Source organism: Phalaenopsis equestris, unplaced genomic scaffold, assembly GCF_001263595.1.
Source record: "Phalaenopsis equestris unplaced genomic scaffold, ASM126359v1 Scaffold000399, whole genome shotgun sequence".
In the NCBI taxonomy this organism is placed as follows: Eukaryota; Viridiplantae; Streptophyta; class Magnoliopsida; order Asparagales; family Orchidaceae; genus Phalaenopsis; species Phalaenopsis equestris.
This window is the reverse complement of record NW_018164841.1, coordinates 479,330-498,042: the sequence shown is the minus strand read 5'-3', so window position 1 is coordinate 498,042 and position 18,713 is coordinate 479,330. Positions and strand designations below refer to the sequence as shown.

At 34.4% G+C, this 18,713-nt stretch overlaps 1 protein-coding gene across 4 annotated transcripts in view; it reads right to left on the bottom strand.

Moving 5' to 3' along the window:
- LOC110026722 (alanine--tRNA ligase) overlaps positions 1-11,190 on the bottom strand; it is a 38,882-nt gene extending 27,692 nt beyond the window's left edge. For 2 of the 4 annotated variants that reach the window (XM_020727799.1, XM_020727797.1), the window contains exons 1-5: positions 11,012-11,190; positions 10,774-10,911; positions 7,818-7,930; positions 6,212-6,268; positions 1,611-1,703 (exon numbers count right to left, since the gene is read on the bottom strand). In XM_020727799.1, the coding sequence (XP_020583458.1) occupies positions 1,611-1,703; positions 6,212-6,268; positions 7,818-7,930; positions 10,774-10,911; positions 11,012-11,098 (488 nt within the window). In that variant the 5' untranslated portion in view covers positions 11,099-11,190. The remainder of the gene's footprint in view (positions 1-1,610; positions 1,704-6,211; positions 6,269-7,817; positions 7,931-10,773; positions 10,912-11,011) is intronic. The other 2 variants (XM_020727800.1, XM_020727798.1) reach the window with 1 other exon arrangement.
- Positions 11,191-18,713: the final 7,523 nt, after the last annotated feature.

Below are 18,713 nucleotides of genomic sequence, written 5' to 3'. Positions count from 1 at the left end.
CTTTTTGCTTTAGTTATGGATGGTCTTACTGGACATTTACAGGAGGATGTACCTTGGTGTATGTTTTTTGTTGATGATATCCTTCTCGTGGATAAAACGAGAGAAAAAACCAAGGAAAAACTTGAATTATGGAGGTCTACATTGGAGTTCAAAGGTCTTCATTTTAAGTAGAACTAAAACTGAATGCATGGAATGTAATTTTAGTAGTAATAGATCTAGTGACAGAAGTGTGACTTTGGTTGATCAAATTATTAAAAGGCCTGAACGTTTTAGATATCTTGGGTCTGTTGTTCAAAGCGATGATGATATAGATGGGGATGTTAATAGTAGAATAAGTTGGTTGGTTGAAGTGGAGGAATGCTTCGGGATGGCTGGACTGAAAGGAAAATTTTATAAGACGGTGGTGAGACCTGCAATGCTCTATGGCGTTGCATGTTGGCCTTTAAAAGAGAAGTATAATAATAAGTTAAGTGTTGCCGAGATGAGAATGATTAGGTGGATGAGTGGCTTTACACTTAGAGACAAAATGCGAAATGCATATATCCGTGATAGAGTTGGTGTAGCTCCTGTGACGGACAAAATTAGAGAAAGTCGTCTTAGATGGTTTGGTCACATTAAACATCGACCATCTGATGATCCAATTAGGAGAGTAGATGTTTTAGATTCGACTTGTGTTAAGAAAGGCAGAGATAGACCTAGGAAGACTTGAGCTTATTGTATAAAAAATGGTCTTAATTTACTAGAACTAAATGAAAATATGACACTAAATATGACGCAATGGAGAAAAAGGATTCATGTAGCCGACCACACATAGTGGGATTAAAGCTTTGTTGTTGTTGTTGTTGTTGTTGTAGTCACATTGCTTTAACAATGTCAATCAGATAAATAAGAAGATCGGAACATCTAAGATCAATAGAATCTTAACTAAAATAATAACACAGACTGACTACAAAATGAGTTGTCATATGAAATTTGAAATTTAAGTAGACTGCTAAAATAAATCAATTCGAGGGCTTGTACATGTCCAGTAAATAAGAAGGCTAAAGAACAAATGATAGGGTTTTGAAATGCTACAGCTGTTGTACAAGAGAGTTGTTTTGATTAATGGCATGGTAATACACAACCTGTGAAGAAAGCTAAATAAAGTGTTTTAAATTACTTTCCTTATTTTCATAAGTCCTGTACCACAACCGCCCTCATGCTGATAATATTCCACAAATTTTATGGAAAGCTGTTGCTCAATCCCGAAATTACTAAAAGCTTTATAATTAAAAATTATAAAGGCAACAAAGTTCAACATCTCTCAGATGAAGTCAATTACATCTGAATTTTCAAGACAAGCAGATTGAAGACAAATGCAACAAAAAAACAAACCTCTCAGGGAGAATTAAGTTTGTAAGAGTTAAGTTATAGTTTAACATAAAAATTCTGAAGAAAATTTACGACAATGTTTAAAGTTGCGCCAGGAAAGCTATTAGATTAACAAAAGGTTTAGACGTCATTATGCACAGTGTAGTAAAAAGAACAATCTAGGAAGAAAATATATAATACTACCAAATAAAAGGAGTAAAATTACATAGAAAAGTAAAAGAAAACAAAAAACATCATACCCGTCAGGGAAATGATAACCTTTTCCAGGCTTTAAATGAGATAAGCCAACATTGTGCATACAAATATCCAATAAATGGCCAGCAGAATGAATCCTGCAACATCCCGTATAACAATTCATGGATTCAAATGATGCAACTATATGAAATAAAGACTTCTAAATTGTAATTTACTGGTAGTAGGTCATAGATAGTCAAATGAAACCATAAGTCATATTTAATGTAAATCATCTGCACAAAGAGTTGTTCAAAATTCTCTACATGTAACTACCTATAATTGGGGATATTCTCAAAATCTAGTGCCTCTGAGCATAACCGCTATGCATAAAAGCCGTGTACAAGCAAGATAAATAGACTATTAACAATTAAATGGCACAAAAGAGAGAGAGGTGCTAGAGAGGCAAAAAATCGAGCCAAACATGAACACACCGATCCCGTGAAATTTCAAACACACGCCAATTTTGAACAAAATTAAATTTAAACGAGCCGAATATGAGCCACGCGTCAGCTTACTTGAGCTATGTTCATTGACGACCCTAAATTGTTTGTTGCTTTGTCAGATTTAACTTGTTTTTCATATTCTTGTTTGTGTTCAGCTAGAAATTTGCTTATTTAATTTAACTAGAAAGAAGATTTAGGAAGTTGGATTCAAACCTGCATGATTCATATGCAATAAAAAACTCAAAATCACATGACTACATGAGCAGTGGTGATTTAAAATTAGATATAAATACATATAATCTATTATTATATAAACAATATATATAATTTATATTTTTTGCTAAAACGAGCCAAACCTGATCGAACAAAGAGTTGTTTGTGTTCGACTCGCTTATAATTCGAGCTTAAAAAATTTGATCGTGTTCAGCTCGCTTATTTAATGAACAATTCAAAAAAGAGCTACTTAATGAGCCAAACTCGAGTTGTTAGCAAATAACAAGTTTTTTTAACAACCCTAAAGCACTTCCTAAACTCAACATGAAAGAAATAGACTTGAGGAAGCTATGATGATGACCTTAAATTAGCCAAGAAATAAGATCCTATGCTAAGAAAAGCAATTGATTGATGAGGTGAGTGCTTGATAAGTCGTGAAAGATCATACAAAGAGGTTACAAAAAAGAAAAATAATGGCAACAGTCATACCGGCTTTCTATTTTTTTTGGAGGTGAGTGGGGTTAAGGTTTTAGACCATGGACCTCTACTTAGAAGATTAAAGAAGACAACACACAACCAAGTAGTTGGTGGTGACATATACCAGCTATTACTCATAGAACCTTCTATAATATATTTTTTTTTCTAAAATTATAAAAATGTTATTGGGTCCCTTAAGAAGGATTTTGTGCCTAATCTAGAAACATTTTTCTTAATAAAAAAAAAATAATCCAAATATGTTTAGGCCATCATGAGAAAATAGCTAAAGGATCCTTTAGAAAATTTTTAATTTTAAAAACTTACTTAAGTTAGACAATAAAAAGAGCAGTAACAAAATACCTATGTAATTTCACATTTTATAAAGCTGAAACATTTTATGCCAGACACATCCGGTTTTCATTGATGACATTGAAATGGATAATTACTGATCCATATATGCAAATCAGATTTACTCAATTTTGAAGAAATCTTGTTTAAAACGAGTCCTGAGTTCTAGACAGCTTTGTTGAGTTACCTTAACAAAATGGCTTAAGCACCAAAACTTTGGGCAGCCTAGTTTGATTGCAAATCCAGAAATTTGAAACTGTATAAAAAATTTTAGATATCACTTTCCTTATCAGCATAAAATCTCAATCTTACACTTATAATTCATATAGAAATAATGTCTTAATAAAAAGTGATACTTCACTGAACTAAACAAATAACATGAAGTACGAAATTGATCTTCATTCATATAGAAATAATGTTTTAATAAAAAGTGATACTTCACTGAACTTGACAAATAACATGAAATACGAAATTGCTCAGTTTTATTCCATTATTTGACCCATATATTCACAACTCCAGTAAAATTACATAATATTAAGTATATATAATCAATAGCAAAAATTTTGCTACACACTTAATTACAATAAAATCCACGCACACAAATTAATGAGGTGGCATTTATAAACACACGGATCGATGAGGTTACATGCAAGGAGCCGATCTAGCTAAAATTCATGGAGATTAATTTCGTGAGAACATGGATTGATGAAGTGGCATGAAAGAGGCCGATCTAGCCATAATTCATTGAGATTGGTTCCTAATTTATTATATGCATTAATATCTAACCTTAAATTGATGTTAGTTAGTCAAGAAGCATCAATTTGCTAACAAAAAAAAATGATGTCATTGTCTGTTCAATGTCTTCATAAATATATTTGCAATGTAAAAATTCATAGAGATGTGAAAAAGAGAAATCATATGAGTATTGGAGGCTTCCTGAATTCAAAGACAATCAAGTGTAATATGTGTGTTACACCTGCTTGATAGCAAGATGTCACTTAATACTACCAAAATGAAGAGTGAGATTTTCTTGAGGAAAATTGAGTTCAGATAAAATTCTATATTGCCAAATAATTTTGTACATGTTGGCATTTTACGATATTAATATTACATAGATGATTTAGAAACTAAAGTTATTTCTTACACTTAAATGAGATCAAGGAATTACAAAATTTTATACACCATTTTGTGACAGATCAACAAGTGTCAAGACAACCTACTAACATGCATAGGAAATGTGTTGATTAGGCATTTAATTTTAATCATTTCTATGTTAATTTTACGTTTTTTGGAGGTTTATGTGATGTGATTGCAAGATTCAGGGAAGATGATTCATTGGAGCTGGAAATCCATAATTGTGCTAGTGTGGGAGTAGTGACTAGGCACCAACTCTGGGCGCCTAGGCGCCCATGGAGGCTTATTTTCAGAAGTTTTTGTCACCAGACAGAGATCACAAAAAGTAGAGTGGCACTTAGGCACTACATCCGGGCGCCTAGGCGCCGAAAGAGGGGTCAACTCCAACAATTTTTCATCCACCGGACATAGAGCATTGAAAATGGGCGACTTGATAGTGACACCTAGGCACCACAGTCTAAGCACCTAACTTCCTATTTCATGCTTAGCGCCTAGGCGTCAATTCATGCACTTTGGTGGTTTCTACAGTTCATACATGATGTTTTGCAAAGAGAATTATAAGGCGTAGAACAACGAAATGAAGATTTTTATACTGTTCTTGCACGCAATTTTAGAGAGCAAACATCCTTTTGGAGAAAATCAGCGAAGAACACCCATCCAACAAGTTCTTGAGAAAATAGTGTTTGTGAGAGTTTGTGAGACTTTGTGCTTGTATTTTCATCATTCCATTCAAAATAGGAAGAAAATAAGTATTCAAAGTTGCTAGAATTTCATTGGATTTAATCCGTTAAACTTCTAGTGTATGATAACCCATTTCAATAAAATGTTTGTGTTGATGTGTACAAGCATGTGCCGTGAGTGATTCTTCATTTCTCCTTTGAATTGGAATTATGATAATGATAGAATTAAATTGATTATGTGATTTGCATTGGAATTCATGAATAGTGTTGAGTTGTCCTTACAAACTTAATTTACTTTTTTTTCTTGGCCAGTAGAAAAGTTAATACTCATCGTGAATTTTGAGGTCTGGGACGATACTTAGTGGAACGTTTAGGTTAACCACACCGATTTAGGGGAATAGGGATATTGCTTTTACATTTGTGCAAATTTGAAGGGAGGAGTTTTATCTTGGATTGCTCACTAGATTTAGAGAACTAACCTAGTAATGGCTGATCTTTTTTAGACGCCTAGAAGGAGATATGAAAGAGTGTGAATCACCTACTCAATTATAAATTCCGAAAAACCAATTCAAGGAAGAATTTTCTTGCATCTAGTCTCTTGATAAGCTCACCTAGCTAGCTTAGGAAATCTTGTTTTTGAAAATAAAGATAGAGAGTTTACTTAAAACAGAAAACTTCGCGCTTTTAGGTTAGGACCGACGTCAGTAAATTAGAACTTTTTCATGTTAAAATTTAGCTCGCTCCCTGTAGAATAGATAAATGAAACTTAATTTTGTGTACAGCTTGTACAACACATATACTTGCGTGATTCATCACTGCATCATCACATTTGGTTCGTATCAAATTTTTTGCAACATTGCCGAGGAGCGATGTTGAATTCCAAATTAAAAAAATTTTAGTCGAAACATTTGGGTCTAGACTAGAAAACTATAGTGTACGCATCATTTGCAGTTTAGTTTTCATTTACAGTTCTTATAAAAAAAATAAAAAATATTATGTTGTGTGTTCTATTTATTACAAATTTCGTGCACTTGTGTTATTTTATTTCGACTATTGTAAATCATTGTATGATCTATCTACTTTGTCATTTCAGCACGTTTGTCAACTTAAATTTCCTGCTTTTGGTAATTTGTTTGCTTGTATTTATTTTAATCTGTTAGCTTAGGTCAATTTGCTAGATCACTCCAGTAGTGCATGTGTACCGTTGGAACATCTAAACTAATGTCCTGCGATCCTGAGTTAGAAAAAACAAGAAAAAAAATCAAAAAATAAAAAGACTTAAAAAAGGACTAGAAGAGAAGGTACACTTACCCCAGGATGAAAATCATGCATCTGGGCCATATGGAATGCCTAGAACCCTTAAGGAATCTGCAAACGCAACAATATATGAAATCCACTTAAGTATCAACACCGCTGCCGTATAAGTCAATTCATTCAAACTAAATCCCGCCATCATTCAGATGATACAAAATAACTAGTTTGGGCAGACACCCACGGAAGGGCATAACCCCCATATAGCGAGCATTCTTGAACTATGCACCACATTTCGCTACAAGAGTGTCTCCAACAACGTTATTAGGCCAGTTTTTTCCCTTCTTACTAAGGGATATGGCTAAAAATGTAGCTTAATTCATAAGCCACGGGTTCCATCACTACTCGAAAAAAACTATCCCAGAACATTACTGAAAGATTGCTTATGATATGATGGCAAAAACATTGTTGAAAGATAAGATTATAGTATGCAGAAGAATCACAGATATGGGGGAGCCTTATCTCCATATGATCGAGAAAGAGAGATTGTTGTGGGTCCTTCCCACCTGAAGTCAACTGCCTTCATTGAATACCAAAATTTGATTTTCAACTGAAAAAAAAAGAAATAAAACCACCAAAAGTTAGAAGAATCCAATTTTTCTGCGCTTCCATTAGACTTTCCCTCTGCTCTCTCTAGTTGTGGTTCGCGAACACAGGAGGCCAAAGCGGCCTCGCTATTTTCGGTGGCAGCAATTAGCCTGATGACTTTGAGGCATTCGGCGACAGTAATTCTTCTCACTACTTCGAGGATTTCTTGGCAGCCGCATGAAAGAAATCCGGAATAAGGAGATTTCATTTCTCTTGAATTTGGTGAGATTAGCAAACCATTGTGTTTGATGGAGTTGATGTATACCACATATTTAGTGATGGTTGATTATCGATTTCCTCTAGTAGTGTTCTATAGAAAAAGTTTGTGTACCCACTAAACTGATTAGTGAAGAAATTTAAGTAGTTTATGGGTCTCGTGGTTTTTATTCTATTTGAGGCAGTTCCATGCTAAATTGGTTTTGTTTATTCTTGTCATTTGTTTAATCGCTTTCACTGTGTGGTGTTTGTGGTGTTGTGAATTTTTGGCTTGCCTCAATTTGATCCACACAAAAAATTAATTCAATCCAAGATCACCAAAAATTTGAATGTCTAAAAACGATTATGCAAACATGCAATAAATATATCCATGAATGCAAACACATACAATTTAACTCAACTTTGAGCTAGTTTGACCTGGTTTAAGCCCATATCAGCCCAAATTCAATTAATGCCAGTTTTTTCATGGTAGCTTGTTTTGCATAGCTGACCCCATTCATCTTACCAAAAGTTCATCCAATTTTTTAACAAACTTCAAAATTTCACTCAAATTCATGGTATTAGGCTACCCTAATATAATTGCATAAAGCATGCATTAGTTTTGATTAATGGCTGGTAAGAAGTGATCATTATCCTATATAGTGCTTTCATGCATCCTAAAAAGTAAAGGTAATCAGAATGAGTTTTGCCATAAGAATGAAAGGATGCTGGACAAAATAGTAGAACAGCACAGTATTTAAGCACAGAATTACCAAGAAAATATTCTCATTACTCCCAAAAAATAAAAAAAAATAAAAAGAACCTGGAATTGAGATCACGTCGTTGTGCATCGACTTGTAAGGTAACTTCTTGTCTCTCTTTGAGGTTGGATTCACAGTTAGCTTGAGAGTTATCAATGTATCCAAAATGAAAGACCTAATAAATTAAGCGCCTTACTTAATATGGGCTAATATGGTTTTTGTACAGCATTCAAAAAAGACAAAATTGTGGAGCATTTAACAGTTCAAGTAATAGCACAAACAAATTGCGTATTGGCCATTCTAAAGAAATGCAACATGCGCTAGATTGCTAGCTCCTTATTAACATAACCTGCGTGCTTCCAAGGACAATAAGCCTGCCATTTTACGGTTAATTTAAATCTTTTATCCAACAAACTAAAATATTTATATTTCACTAAACATATGCATATTATGGGGATAAAAAAATATAAAACAAAAAAAAAGTGTAAACTGTGCATGCATAACATTTTTCATGTCAAATGTTTTCATTGATCCACATAAATGCCACTTTTTTATATGTTTCATCCTATTTGATCCAATGAACTGCTAAACAAATGAAGCAAGGCCTAAAATTATGAAATCCTGCAACTTTTTACTCCAATGATATCCCAAAAAAAAAAAAAAGTGCAACGCTTCAGACCAATGATTGTGTCATGACATACTACAACTCTTGAATCTAATGATTGCCTCAAGGATATAAATCTCTGCCTATAAATTCACTGGATCACATCTTTAATCCATTAAAAAAAATATCTGAGCTATTCTCCTCAGATTAGGAACTCTAGGATAGGCATGGAGATCACTTTGAGAGGAACATTTTTCCCAAATTCATATTAGTGTTAGGGTGTGTTCTTGATATTTAGATTCATCACTGATCATTAAATTAACTTACGGTAAAAAGCAAATTGTTTCAAGTGATTTTACACCTGAATCAGAAGTGGCCCATTGTTGTTCAAAATTCTCTTCTAGTTGTTGAATAGATGAACAGCATGTAATAGTTTCTCTAGTCCCCTCCAAGTGCTGAGAGAAGGTTATGTGATATTGTTTTTTCGATGGAACAAGACAATGTGCAAAGATGATATGGTACTATCAGGACATTCCTAGAAGCCATACAATTTAAGTTAACATAGAACCTCTAGAAGTTTGTAGTTCATTAAAGCCGGTGCTAACAGTGTTTCTCCGTACAACATAAGAATGCAATCAGCTTTATATTAAAGGCAACCTGTACTGAGCACATTATTTTCGGCAGCTAGAAAGGAGATACAGCAGTGAAACAACATCCCAATTAAGCGTTTTCAAAAATCGCTGGGAATGGACAACAAACATTCCATTAATTTTTTCACTAATATGCTATGTTTTAGTGGAGCTCTACCTTACAGACCACTGGCGACAAGGCACCAGCTGGCTGCCACCCGCTGTTGCTTGGTGGCCACTTCCTGTTGGTATCGCCCACAGGCTGGCCATTGGCCACTGCTGCATCTTGCCACCCACCCACTATGCACTACCCACAGCAAGCTGACTGCCCCTGCCAGGTTTTATATTGATTCGCTACAAACTAAATGCAAAAAAGTAATCTCATGTATTTATTTTACACCTAACAAAATAACTAAAAAGTATTTCAAATTCATTACATTCTTTTTACACTGCATTCCTTTTTCAGCAAATCGAGTAACCCCTAAGTCAAGTTAATCAAGTCATTATGATAGCCAAAATTGTGTTCAACAAGTCATTGTTGTAAATCGGCTTGCATAGTTTACAACTCAGAACTCACTGGGCCTGAAGCAGCCCAAAGCCTCAAGTTGCCCAAAGTTGAATTTCATCAAGTTGCCCAAGATCAAGCTTAACTCAATTCTCATTACAAAGCTATTAAATGGCCCAAATAACTCACAAAGCCGCCCATCTGTTAAGGTGATTCTTCCAAAATAGCTAAATATTATCTGAGATACTCACCAATCAAATAAAAATCCCCATTTGAAGAATAAGGCAAGTGTATTTCCCTCAATTCGAAACTCCGCCTAAAACTTTGACCAACAGTTGACTTCAAAACAAATCGTTCAAGTATGAGTTAAATTTATGTATTTTCTATTTAAATATACAATTTAGCTAATTTTGTAACACTAATGTTGATCTTCGCATATAAATAAGAAGTCACTAGTCAAGCTCGAGCACATCAAACATGAAATTGTCCTATTGAAAGTTAAAATACTATAACCATAATCTATAGGATTCCCTTTAAAATGTCTCTCACTCTAAGCTGATTTATTATAGTTTAGAAGGCTCACCCTTCTCTGCTTGAGAAAATTCATAATTTTTTTCATAAAATGTTATTGTGATTATAGAACGGGTCAAACAAGATCAATAGAACTGAAGAGTAGAGACATTTTTTTCTAAGGATGGCACGAAATTTTAAGTAGCTCACTCCAACATGCTTGTCCTTTTCACCTTGATTCCATGTTTTAATTACATGTGCACTGGCTCGGTTAGTAATTATAATGATAGTTTAGAATTGATTAATTGGCAGGTCACTTTTGATCTTGAAAGTTCATAGATATGATGGCAGGTATTATGTATTAATGGGTGGTTAATGACTCCTTAGAAGTCTCGTATTTCCATAATTACTCTCCATTTGAGAGTATTAGGACATAAATAAATGAAATGAGGTAAGCCTCTCTCTATATTTCTGGTTCCTTCTTCTCCAAAACCCCAAATTTAGCTAAGTTGTCATCTGCAAGTCTGCCGTCCATAGCAATCCCAGTAACGGCGTTGTATAATATAACTGCTTAATATTTTTATAGAAGATTTTATTTGCAAAAATTCTGCTTCTAAGTAACTCCACAGACTGTTTTCCTGACAAAGTTTATATGACCTACTACAAGTGCAACTAAAAAGATCAGAGAAACAAATACTACTCCAAAACAAGATACCCTTGCTAAGATCATATCAAAGATGGTGTTTCGCATAATTATTGTAGATACTCACCACCCCATTGTTGGACCGGACATCCTCCACCACGAACGTGAAGCCCGAACAGAAAATGACCCCTTTGTCAGCCGGCTGCCCACCACCCTGAGGGTGGAAGATGGTTGAATCAAGGATCATCGCCAATCGGCCATCTACCTATAGTTAACAAAAAAAAGAATTTAGCTGCATGAAATGAATACATTAGGATTTTTCTCAATTAAAAGCGCTACAAGGTTGGGGGAGAGCGGACTGAAACCTGCTCGAATGAGAGGAAGATGGCGGTGGACTGAAGCACGTACATGTCCTCGAAGTAGGCAAGCTTCGTTGGACTCTGCTTCGCCATAGTCGTCGTCAGCCTTGTCGTTCAGGCACCTACTAGCTGGTACTTGTACCATCGCAAACGAGGTTCAGAAGGAAACCACTTTGAAAGTGCCCGGCGGCTCAAACATATGCTCTCGCTTCTTAATTTCCAAAAATGGGTAAATAAATAAATAAAAGGAGACAGACTAAAATATTACATCCCAACGCCGGACAAAAAGTTATAAGTTATGTTTAAGTCTAATGAAAATATGTCACATGTTTATTCGGGTCTCAAAGTCTAGACCCGTTCGGCACTTCAGCCCCACCCGCTGATAAAATTTTGTCGAGCAACCCGTCCAACATTCATCGCCCAAGAAACCAAAAAGTACCTTTTGTTGAAAGTGAATCCCGCCCAAAATTGATTTTTGGCAATTTCTTCTTCCGCCAGTCCACTAAAGACGCATTTTGTCGCGTTGCGTTTTATTCTTGCCTTTGGTGCAGATGCGATAGATTTCTCTCACGACAAAGAAATAGTGGTGATGAACTCATGAAATAATGTCAATGAGTTTCAATTAAAAATGAGTTTTGTTTAGTTTAATTTTGGTGTGTTTTTTTTATTAGTTTCGTGTTATGCTATTGTTAGTTAGTTTTTAGTTAGTTTGGGTGGTATTTTGGCATTATGGTAATGCTTAAGGTTGTTATTTTTTGTTAAAGGCTTAAAATTACTCCGGTGTTATGACTGTTTTTTGTGGTGTTATGATTTTGTTAGTTTATTATTTTATTAATGTTATTCGTATGTTATTATGGTGTTTAATTCTTTTGGTGATGTTATTCTGGTTTGTTATGTGTTATTGTTTAATTTTTTGTTATTGTAGTGTTATTGAGGTATTATTGTTGTGTCATTGTTGTGTTACTGTGGTGTTGGTATTAGTGTGGTGTAATTGTGATGTTATTGTTGTGTTATTGTGATGTTATTTTGGTCTTGTTGTGTTGTTGTATGTTTGTGGTGTTATTATGGTGTTAGTGTGGTTAGTGTGATGTTGTTGTCGTCGCATTATTATAGAGTTATTATTATGTTAGTGTAGTGTTATTGTTATGTTACTGGGTGTTATTGTGGTGTTAGTGTGGTGTTCTTTGGTGTTATTATGGTGTTTTCTTTATATTGGATCATCGTTAAATTGTTGTGCAAATTTGCAGTCTGGATATGTGTGCAGTGATGCAATAGCAAAGAAGTTTCTCTGCACCGTTGCTCACGATGATCAAGAAGCATTTTATGTTGTCGGTTTGGCTGCCCACATGGGGCGAGCATGGTCAGCCAATGATAGTCGGCACGACCATGCTCCCTTTATCAGTTGTTGATTTCCTAAAGGTAGCCCAAGGTTAGGAATCTCATGTGTGGCCGTCCTATGCACAGTCGAGTGATTTCCCACTGTGAGTTCTAGGTTTATATCCCAATGGGTTGGAATCCCAATTTCCTATGGCTTTGAAGATCCCAGCCTTCCTCAGAGGGGTTGGAGAGTTTGATCTTAAAGGATTTGTACACCATTTTGGGCTTGATCAAGTGTTGTTTTTTAGATGATTTGTACACTATTTTGGGCTTTATTAAGTGTTGTTTTGGAGAAGATTTATACACCACTTTAGGTTGATTACTTGCTATTTTGGAAAGAGTTTGAGTTTGTTTTGGCCAAGTATTCTCGCTATTTTAGCTCAAAATTATTGTTGTTTTAAAAAGAATGTGGATGTTATTGTTCATATCTATAATAACTTGTTGCATAGTATTTGAGAGCTTTGTAGTTACTAATTTGATCACGTAATTTGATTCTCACTACATGATATGCATGAGCAAGGTGACAGATATGAATAAACTAAAGTTTGGGTGTTAGAGAAATGTAAACACATAAGAATTGGGTAGTATGAGTGCAAATCTCTTTAACCTTCTTACATGTTTACTATAATACCAGTTGTGGAGGTGTTCAGTTCAAAATAGAAGTATTCATAATGTAATAGTATTTGTGATGAAAGGGCGCTATACAGATCATCAAGTGGGGCTATAAGATGGAGGTTTCATGGGTAAGAGCAATGATGATACAAGCATCTAAGTATGTATGATGACAGTATTGTACCTCCTAACCCCGAGGACCTCGCGTGAGGGTATAGGATTGACATTATTATCCTTCAACATTGGATAAAGAGTTGGCTTTGCTCTCAGGGGCTGCTAGTGATCCTAGTCAACAATGTGACTAACTCACGAACTGTCTGATTTATAAAATGTAGAAACATAAAATATAACATATTTTTTGATAAAATTTCTATTTTGCGTGTTAAATGAAAAGCTTAAATTATTTATATGCATGATAAATTAAGAATTATGAATGCTACTTTTTGCAAGTTCATGTGTCAGTCACATAGACTGGGTTGGGTTCAACCTCCCTTAATTGTCTTGCTGATAGCTTTTACCCTATGTTGGGTCTCACAGACATGATGCTAACAAAGTCATTAGGGCTTTGATTCTGATATGAGTCCACTCCCAACTTAAGTTTTTATACCCAGTTCTGATCTTCCATAAATATGTAACTTTACTTTTATATAGACATATACACATGTCTTTTATACTTGTTTAATCTTTCATAATATTTGTAAGCTCTACTTGTAATGCTAACCTCTTTCAGCAGCGACATCACAAGCTGCGAAAACGTACGCCATCTTTCCTTTTTACTGCACTTTTTTTCTTATTGTGTCTTGTTGTACATATTTTTTTTATACATGCAATGTTATTATTCTGTTATTTACAATACCTGTAAAAGACCCCTACTGTAGATGATAGTAGGCCACCTGTTTAGGAGGAACACTATAACAAGGCTCTGTTACTCAACAATAATAACAAACATCAACATAAATACACATGTCAAAATCACAACATTACAATAAAGAACTCAGAGCGAGCTTTCTGGGAAGCAACATGAGGATGCAAGCAGTAGCAGAAGACCTTCAGGTTGCGACCGAGACCACAACAAGAAGCGCAAGGTGATCCTCAACTAAACTTTCTGTAGTTTTAAATAACATACGCTCTTAGGACTTCGAGGTCGTTCTCCTAGCACGACGTAAATTCTCATACGATCATTTAGGCTTTTGTATGACTGTATTTCGTACTATATAAGCCTTGACTCTTTTAGGATTTTGATGTCGTTGTTTAGTACGACATAAATCCTCATATCTTCTTGGGTCATTTGCATGATCGTATATTGTGCATATATAAATCCTAAAATTCTAATAAATGACAGGAGTAAAATAATAGGATAGCTTAGGAAGTCATTAAGATCCTTTACGGATCTGTGACATCCCCTACTTATCATACCTTTGACCTTTAAAATAATTGTTCTTATTTGGTTCATGCCCACTTGACTTTTCCTACGAGCAACCATGAAAATTCAATTTTAAAATCTTGAAGACAAAACCACTTATCTTAATCAAAAGTTTTCTTAAGTGACTTTGGTCATTTAAGATGTAATTAACTATAGGTGTTTGATTCTATAAGGAATTAACCCATGTAAAATAAAATCTATCTAATCTTTATATTAGGTAGGAGAATTGTCGGTCATACAAAAGGTTCACAGACCAAACAAATGTCATGGATTATTTAGTTTTTATAATCGAGTCTGTCGATAAGTAGCATGTCTATCTCTGGGGTGGTGTATTACGCGTAGTGTTGTGCTCGATTATTTAGATTATTAGATATTTGAGATCTGTTTGGTCTCATATATTTTCAAAATTAAAATATTATTTTTTTTCAAAATCAAAATTATATATATATATATATATATATATAATAGCACAAGTGATATACCATCTCGAAAAATAAGCGTACCACTTAAATTAAACTAAATTCCAATTGGCGACCGACACCAAGAGGCTCATTCTTATTGGTTCAAACCTTTTTAGCTGTGGATCCCCTCCATTTCTCCCTTTTTTGATTAAATCATCACAACCCATTTTTTAAATCTAACTCTCCTCTCCTTCTTGGTTGTTCCCCTCCTTGTAAATACTTTTCCCTCCAGTTCTCTCCATCACTAACTCCCCGATCGTGAGCCCCATGATCCCATTTTCTCCATTCATTCCCTCCCTCTCCCTCTCTCAATTCCCTCAATTCCAAGCATCAAATCAAAATTATCCCCACTTTTCTCAGCAAAAAATGAGGGAAGCAACATAAACTGTGAGGATCGAAGGCCAAGGAAAGAAGCAAGGATCAAAATCAAGGAAGAAATTCAAAGGCAAGAAGAATTCAATTAATCCAGGAAGACATTCACACAAGAAAAGATATAATTTTTTTTATAATGTAAATTCAAAAACATTCCAATCTCTTCATGTTTAATTTTTTTTTGTTTCTATGTGTTAAATTTTGAAATCCCTCATGTTTCCTTCAAAATTTTTCAAAATCTTGCATGTTTCTCCATCCAAATCAAAGGGCTTTTTGTCTATGTGTTTATGTGTGTTACTTTGTGAAATTAGCATATTTATATTATCCATTTAGTCAAAACTGAAATTTCATGTATGTAACCATTGGGCTTTTGGTTTAATTTTCTTCTAATTGGTTTATTTAATATTGCTACATCTAACTCAACATATTATCATGCCCTTCATGTCAAAACTGAAACAATTACATTTGTAACCATTGGCCTTTTCATTATTCTATGTTCTATTGTGTTAATTGCAAGTTCCCTCTCTTTAATCATCAAAAAACGAAATGTTTTCTCCATTTAAATCCCAAAATTTATTGTTTGTTTGACGCTGCATATTCATGCGTTCGGCGTTTTCGTAACGTTGTGGAGGTGTTTGTTTAACGCGTTGGGGCCCGTGGTCGAGTAATGCACGTATGTTAAAATCTGTTCGATCGTTCGCCACTGGAAAAGTCTCGCGTTACGCGTTTAGGCTCAACTTATTACTCCTCAGCCCCTCGATCTCGTCTCCTCTGTCGCTGCCCTAGCTGTGTGATTAAGCTTCCCTGTTCTCGGCTCTCAATATCGTGCACCCCTCCCCTCTCCCAATTCCCGTTCGTTAGGTGGTGGATTGAAAGGTACCTTTTCTTCACGCTCCCTCATTGCATTTTCTTGAAAATTTTCTGAGAAGTTTGGTGGTGGATCGAAAAAATTCTTGAGTTCTCCATGTATACGGAGAAGGCACGCTGTATATTCTTCAGAGTTCTATGATCAAAATATTTTTTCCCATCTTTAGTAAAGAAAGTGATTTTTCATGGGTTTTGTGCTGCCTCTGATGAGCTAGATGGTGGGAGCCATAAGATTCTTGAGCTAGATGGTGGATTTTGTGATATTTATTTGCTAGTACTGCAATTATTATATGCCCGCCGTTGGAAGCCATAAGATTCATATGATGAATTACATGCTTTCCCCTGAATTACATACTTTAGAGAAATGATTATATAAGCTTTCCCCTGTTCTTTGAGAAGCTAAATATTGAAATTGAATATTTTAATATTTCTCATTCTAGTTATAATTGTATTTATTTTTATTTTATTTCTTCTGATATTCACAAAAGTGTGAGCACTTTATGCCATCTTTTTTAACTGATTTGTGATGATTTGCGTCTTTTGTTTTATCTGTTTATGCGCTCATTTAGTTCTGTTGCTGACAGTTTTACCAAACAGGAGCAGAATGATAATTTATCCAACAACAACTATCAATAAGTTATTTTGAATAAGCTCTCCCAAACAACAAGACAACTTATTCTGATAATCTACAAATTATCAGATTATCAGAATAATTTGTTTATCAGCAGGTTATAAATAATCAAAAGCTGTCCCAAACAAACCCTTAAAGCCTATATGTATAACCTACCCATGATATAATGTTTTAATCCCTTAGAGCATCTAAACATAAAGTCTTAGGGTGTGTTTGGAGCAGCTTGTGCTTATCCTGAAACGCGGCCTGCGGGTTCGACCGACGGGTTGCGTTTAGTGTAAAGCGGGGTTCGACCCGCGGCTTGCGTTTAGTGTAAAAACTCAACCGTGTTTTCAGATAAACTGCCGAAATGTGTTTTCTGAACTGTGAGACGACGTTTTGAAAATGTCATCCGCACTTATAAGCTGCCCAAATGGTCCCTTAACTATTTTAAATTATTTTATACACATTATAATGTTACTTGCAGTTTTAAATTAAATCTAAACACCCTTAATTTACCTAGGTCGAAACTTGCAAAACATTTCTCAATTCCCCTCCTAGTCCACTATGCCAAACCTTAATTACCCTTTAAAACCTTTTTAAATATTTCCAAATCTACTAAATTTACCTTGCCTGAAGCTTTTACGCACTAGATGATTTAATTATCCAACTTAATAGCCTATGCGAAATTTAAATTCTAATTAAATAACATAATTAACTCATTAATAGTTCAATTAATAATTTAAACTCTTAATTAACTAATTAATAGCTTACTTGAACTGTTAAACCCCTAATTATCCCATTAATAATATAATTGGTTGTTTTTTTAGTATTTTCTATCTAATTGAACTCCAAATTTGATATACTTATAGTCAAATCGAGCGTCTGAACGAAAAAAATCCAAAGAGCCCATGATCACATAATTTCGAGGCCATTAAGACTATATTTAATTAATCTCTGATAATAAAGCAAAACCAACGTAGGTCGTTTGATCGTTATATGATTATTTGCTAAAGGATGAAAAAACCCCTCATTTAGGGCCTATAAATAAACCTCCTCTATTTACTTGGAGGAGGGAAGAAGGTAGTGAGAAAAAAGAAGCCATTTTCTTGTGTTATTTCGGACCAAAGACTCGATGATAACTTACAACCTTTGCAATCGCTAACCACCGCTTGTCGGCTACGGTCAACCACTGACATAAGCATCCCTACTCGTCGTCGATGGCAAACCTTACAAAGTAATGAAATACCCTAAATATTGTTCAACGAAGTACCTCAAACAAGGTGCATAAAAAACCCAACAATAACTTTAATAACAATTGTGTTCAATTGTTGTACAGCAAACATTTCGGCATACAAGCATTGTACTTGGAAAAGTCTTACAGCCAGTTTTCAGTTGTGTAAAAATGGGTTTATCATTGTACTTACAAACTTATAGTGAACCATTTTAATTGGGGTAGACCTCTTGGTTTTTTCCTTTTTGAGGTTTTCCAAATAAAATTTATGTCGTCTTCCCTTTTTTTTATCATGTGTGTATGTGTGATGAATTTTATATAACACTGAAACGTTAAATAATTACTCTATTGCTGTAAATTTTCTGGCATGCAACAAATATCTTGAACCTTCTATTTATTTTTAAAATCTTAATAATTTAATTTTCAGTTAAATAGAAATTAAAATCAAACCAACAACTAAATATTAATACTGACATTTCGAAAATAAATAATTAAAAATGCAATTTTGAAACTGAACCAAATCAACCACTCTATTTACTTCTATTCTTTTTTTTTTTTTTTAATTTTAACTAAATAATATACACCTACCATGTTATATTTTTTTATTACACCACTAAAAAGAGCACCATGCACCATCACCTTCACCCTCTAAGAAATTTATTTATTAAGCACGATGACATTATAAGACAAAGTGGCAAGGTGTAATCAGAATTTATAGCCAAATAAATAATAATAATAATTACAACAAAAAT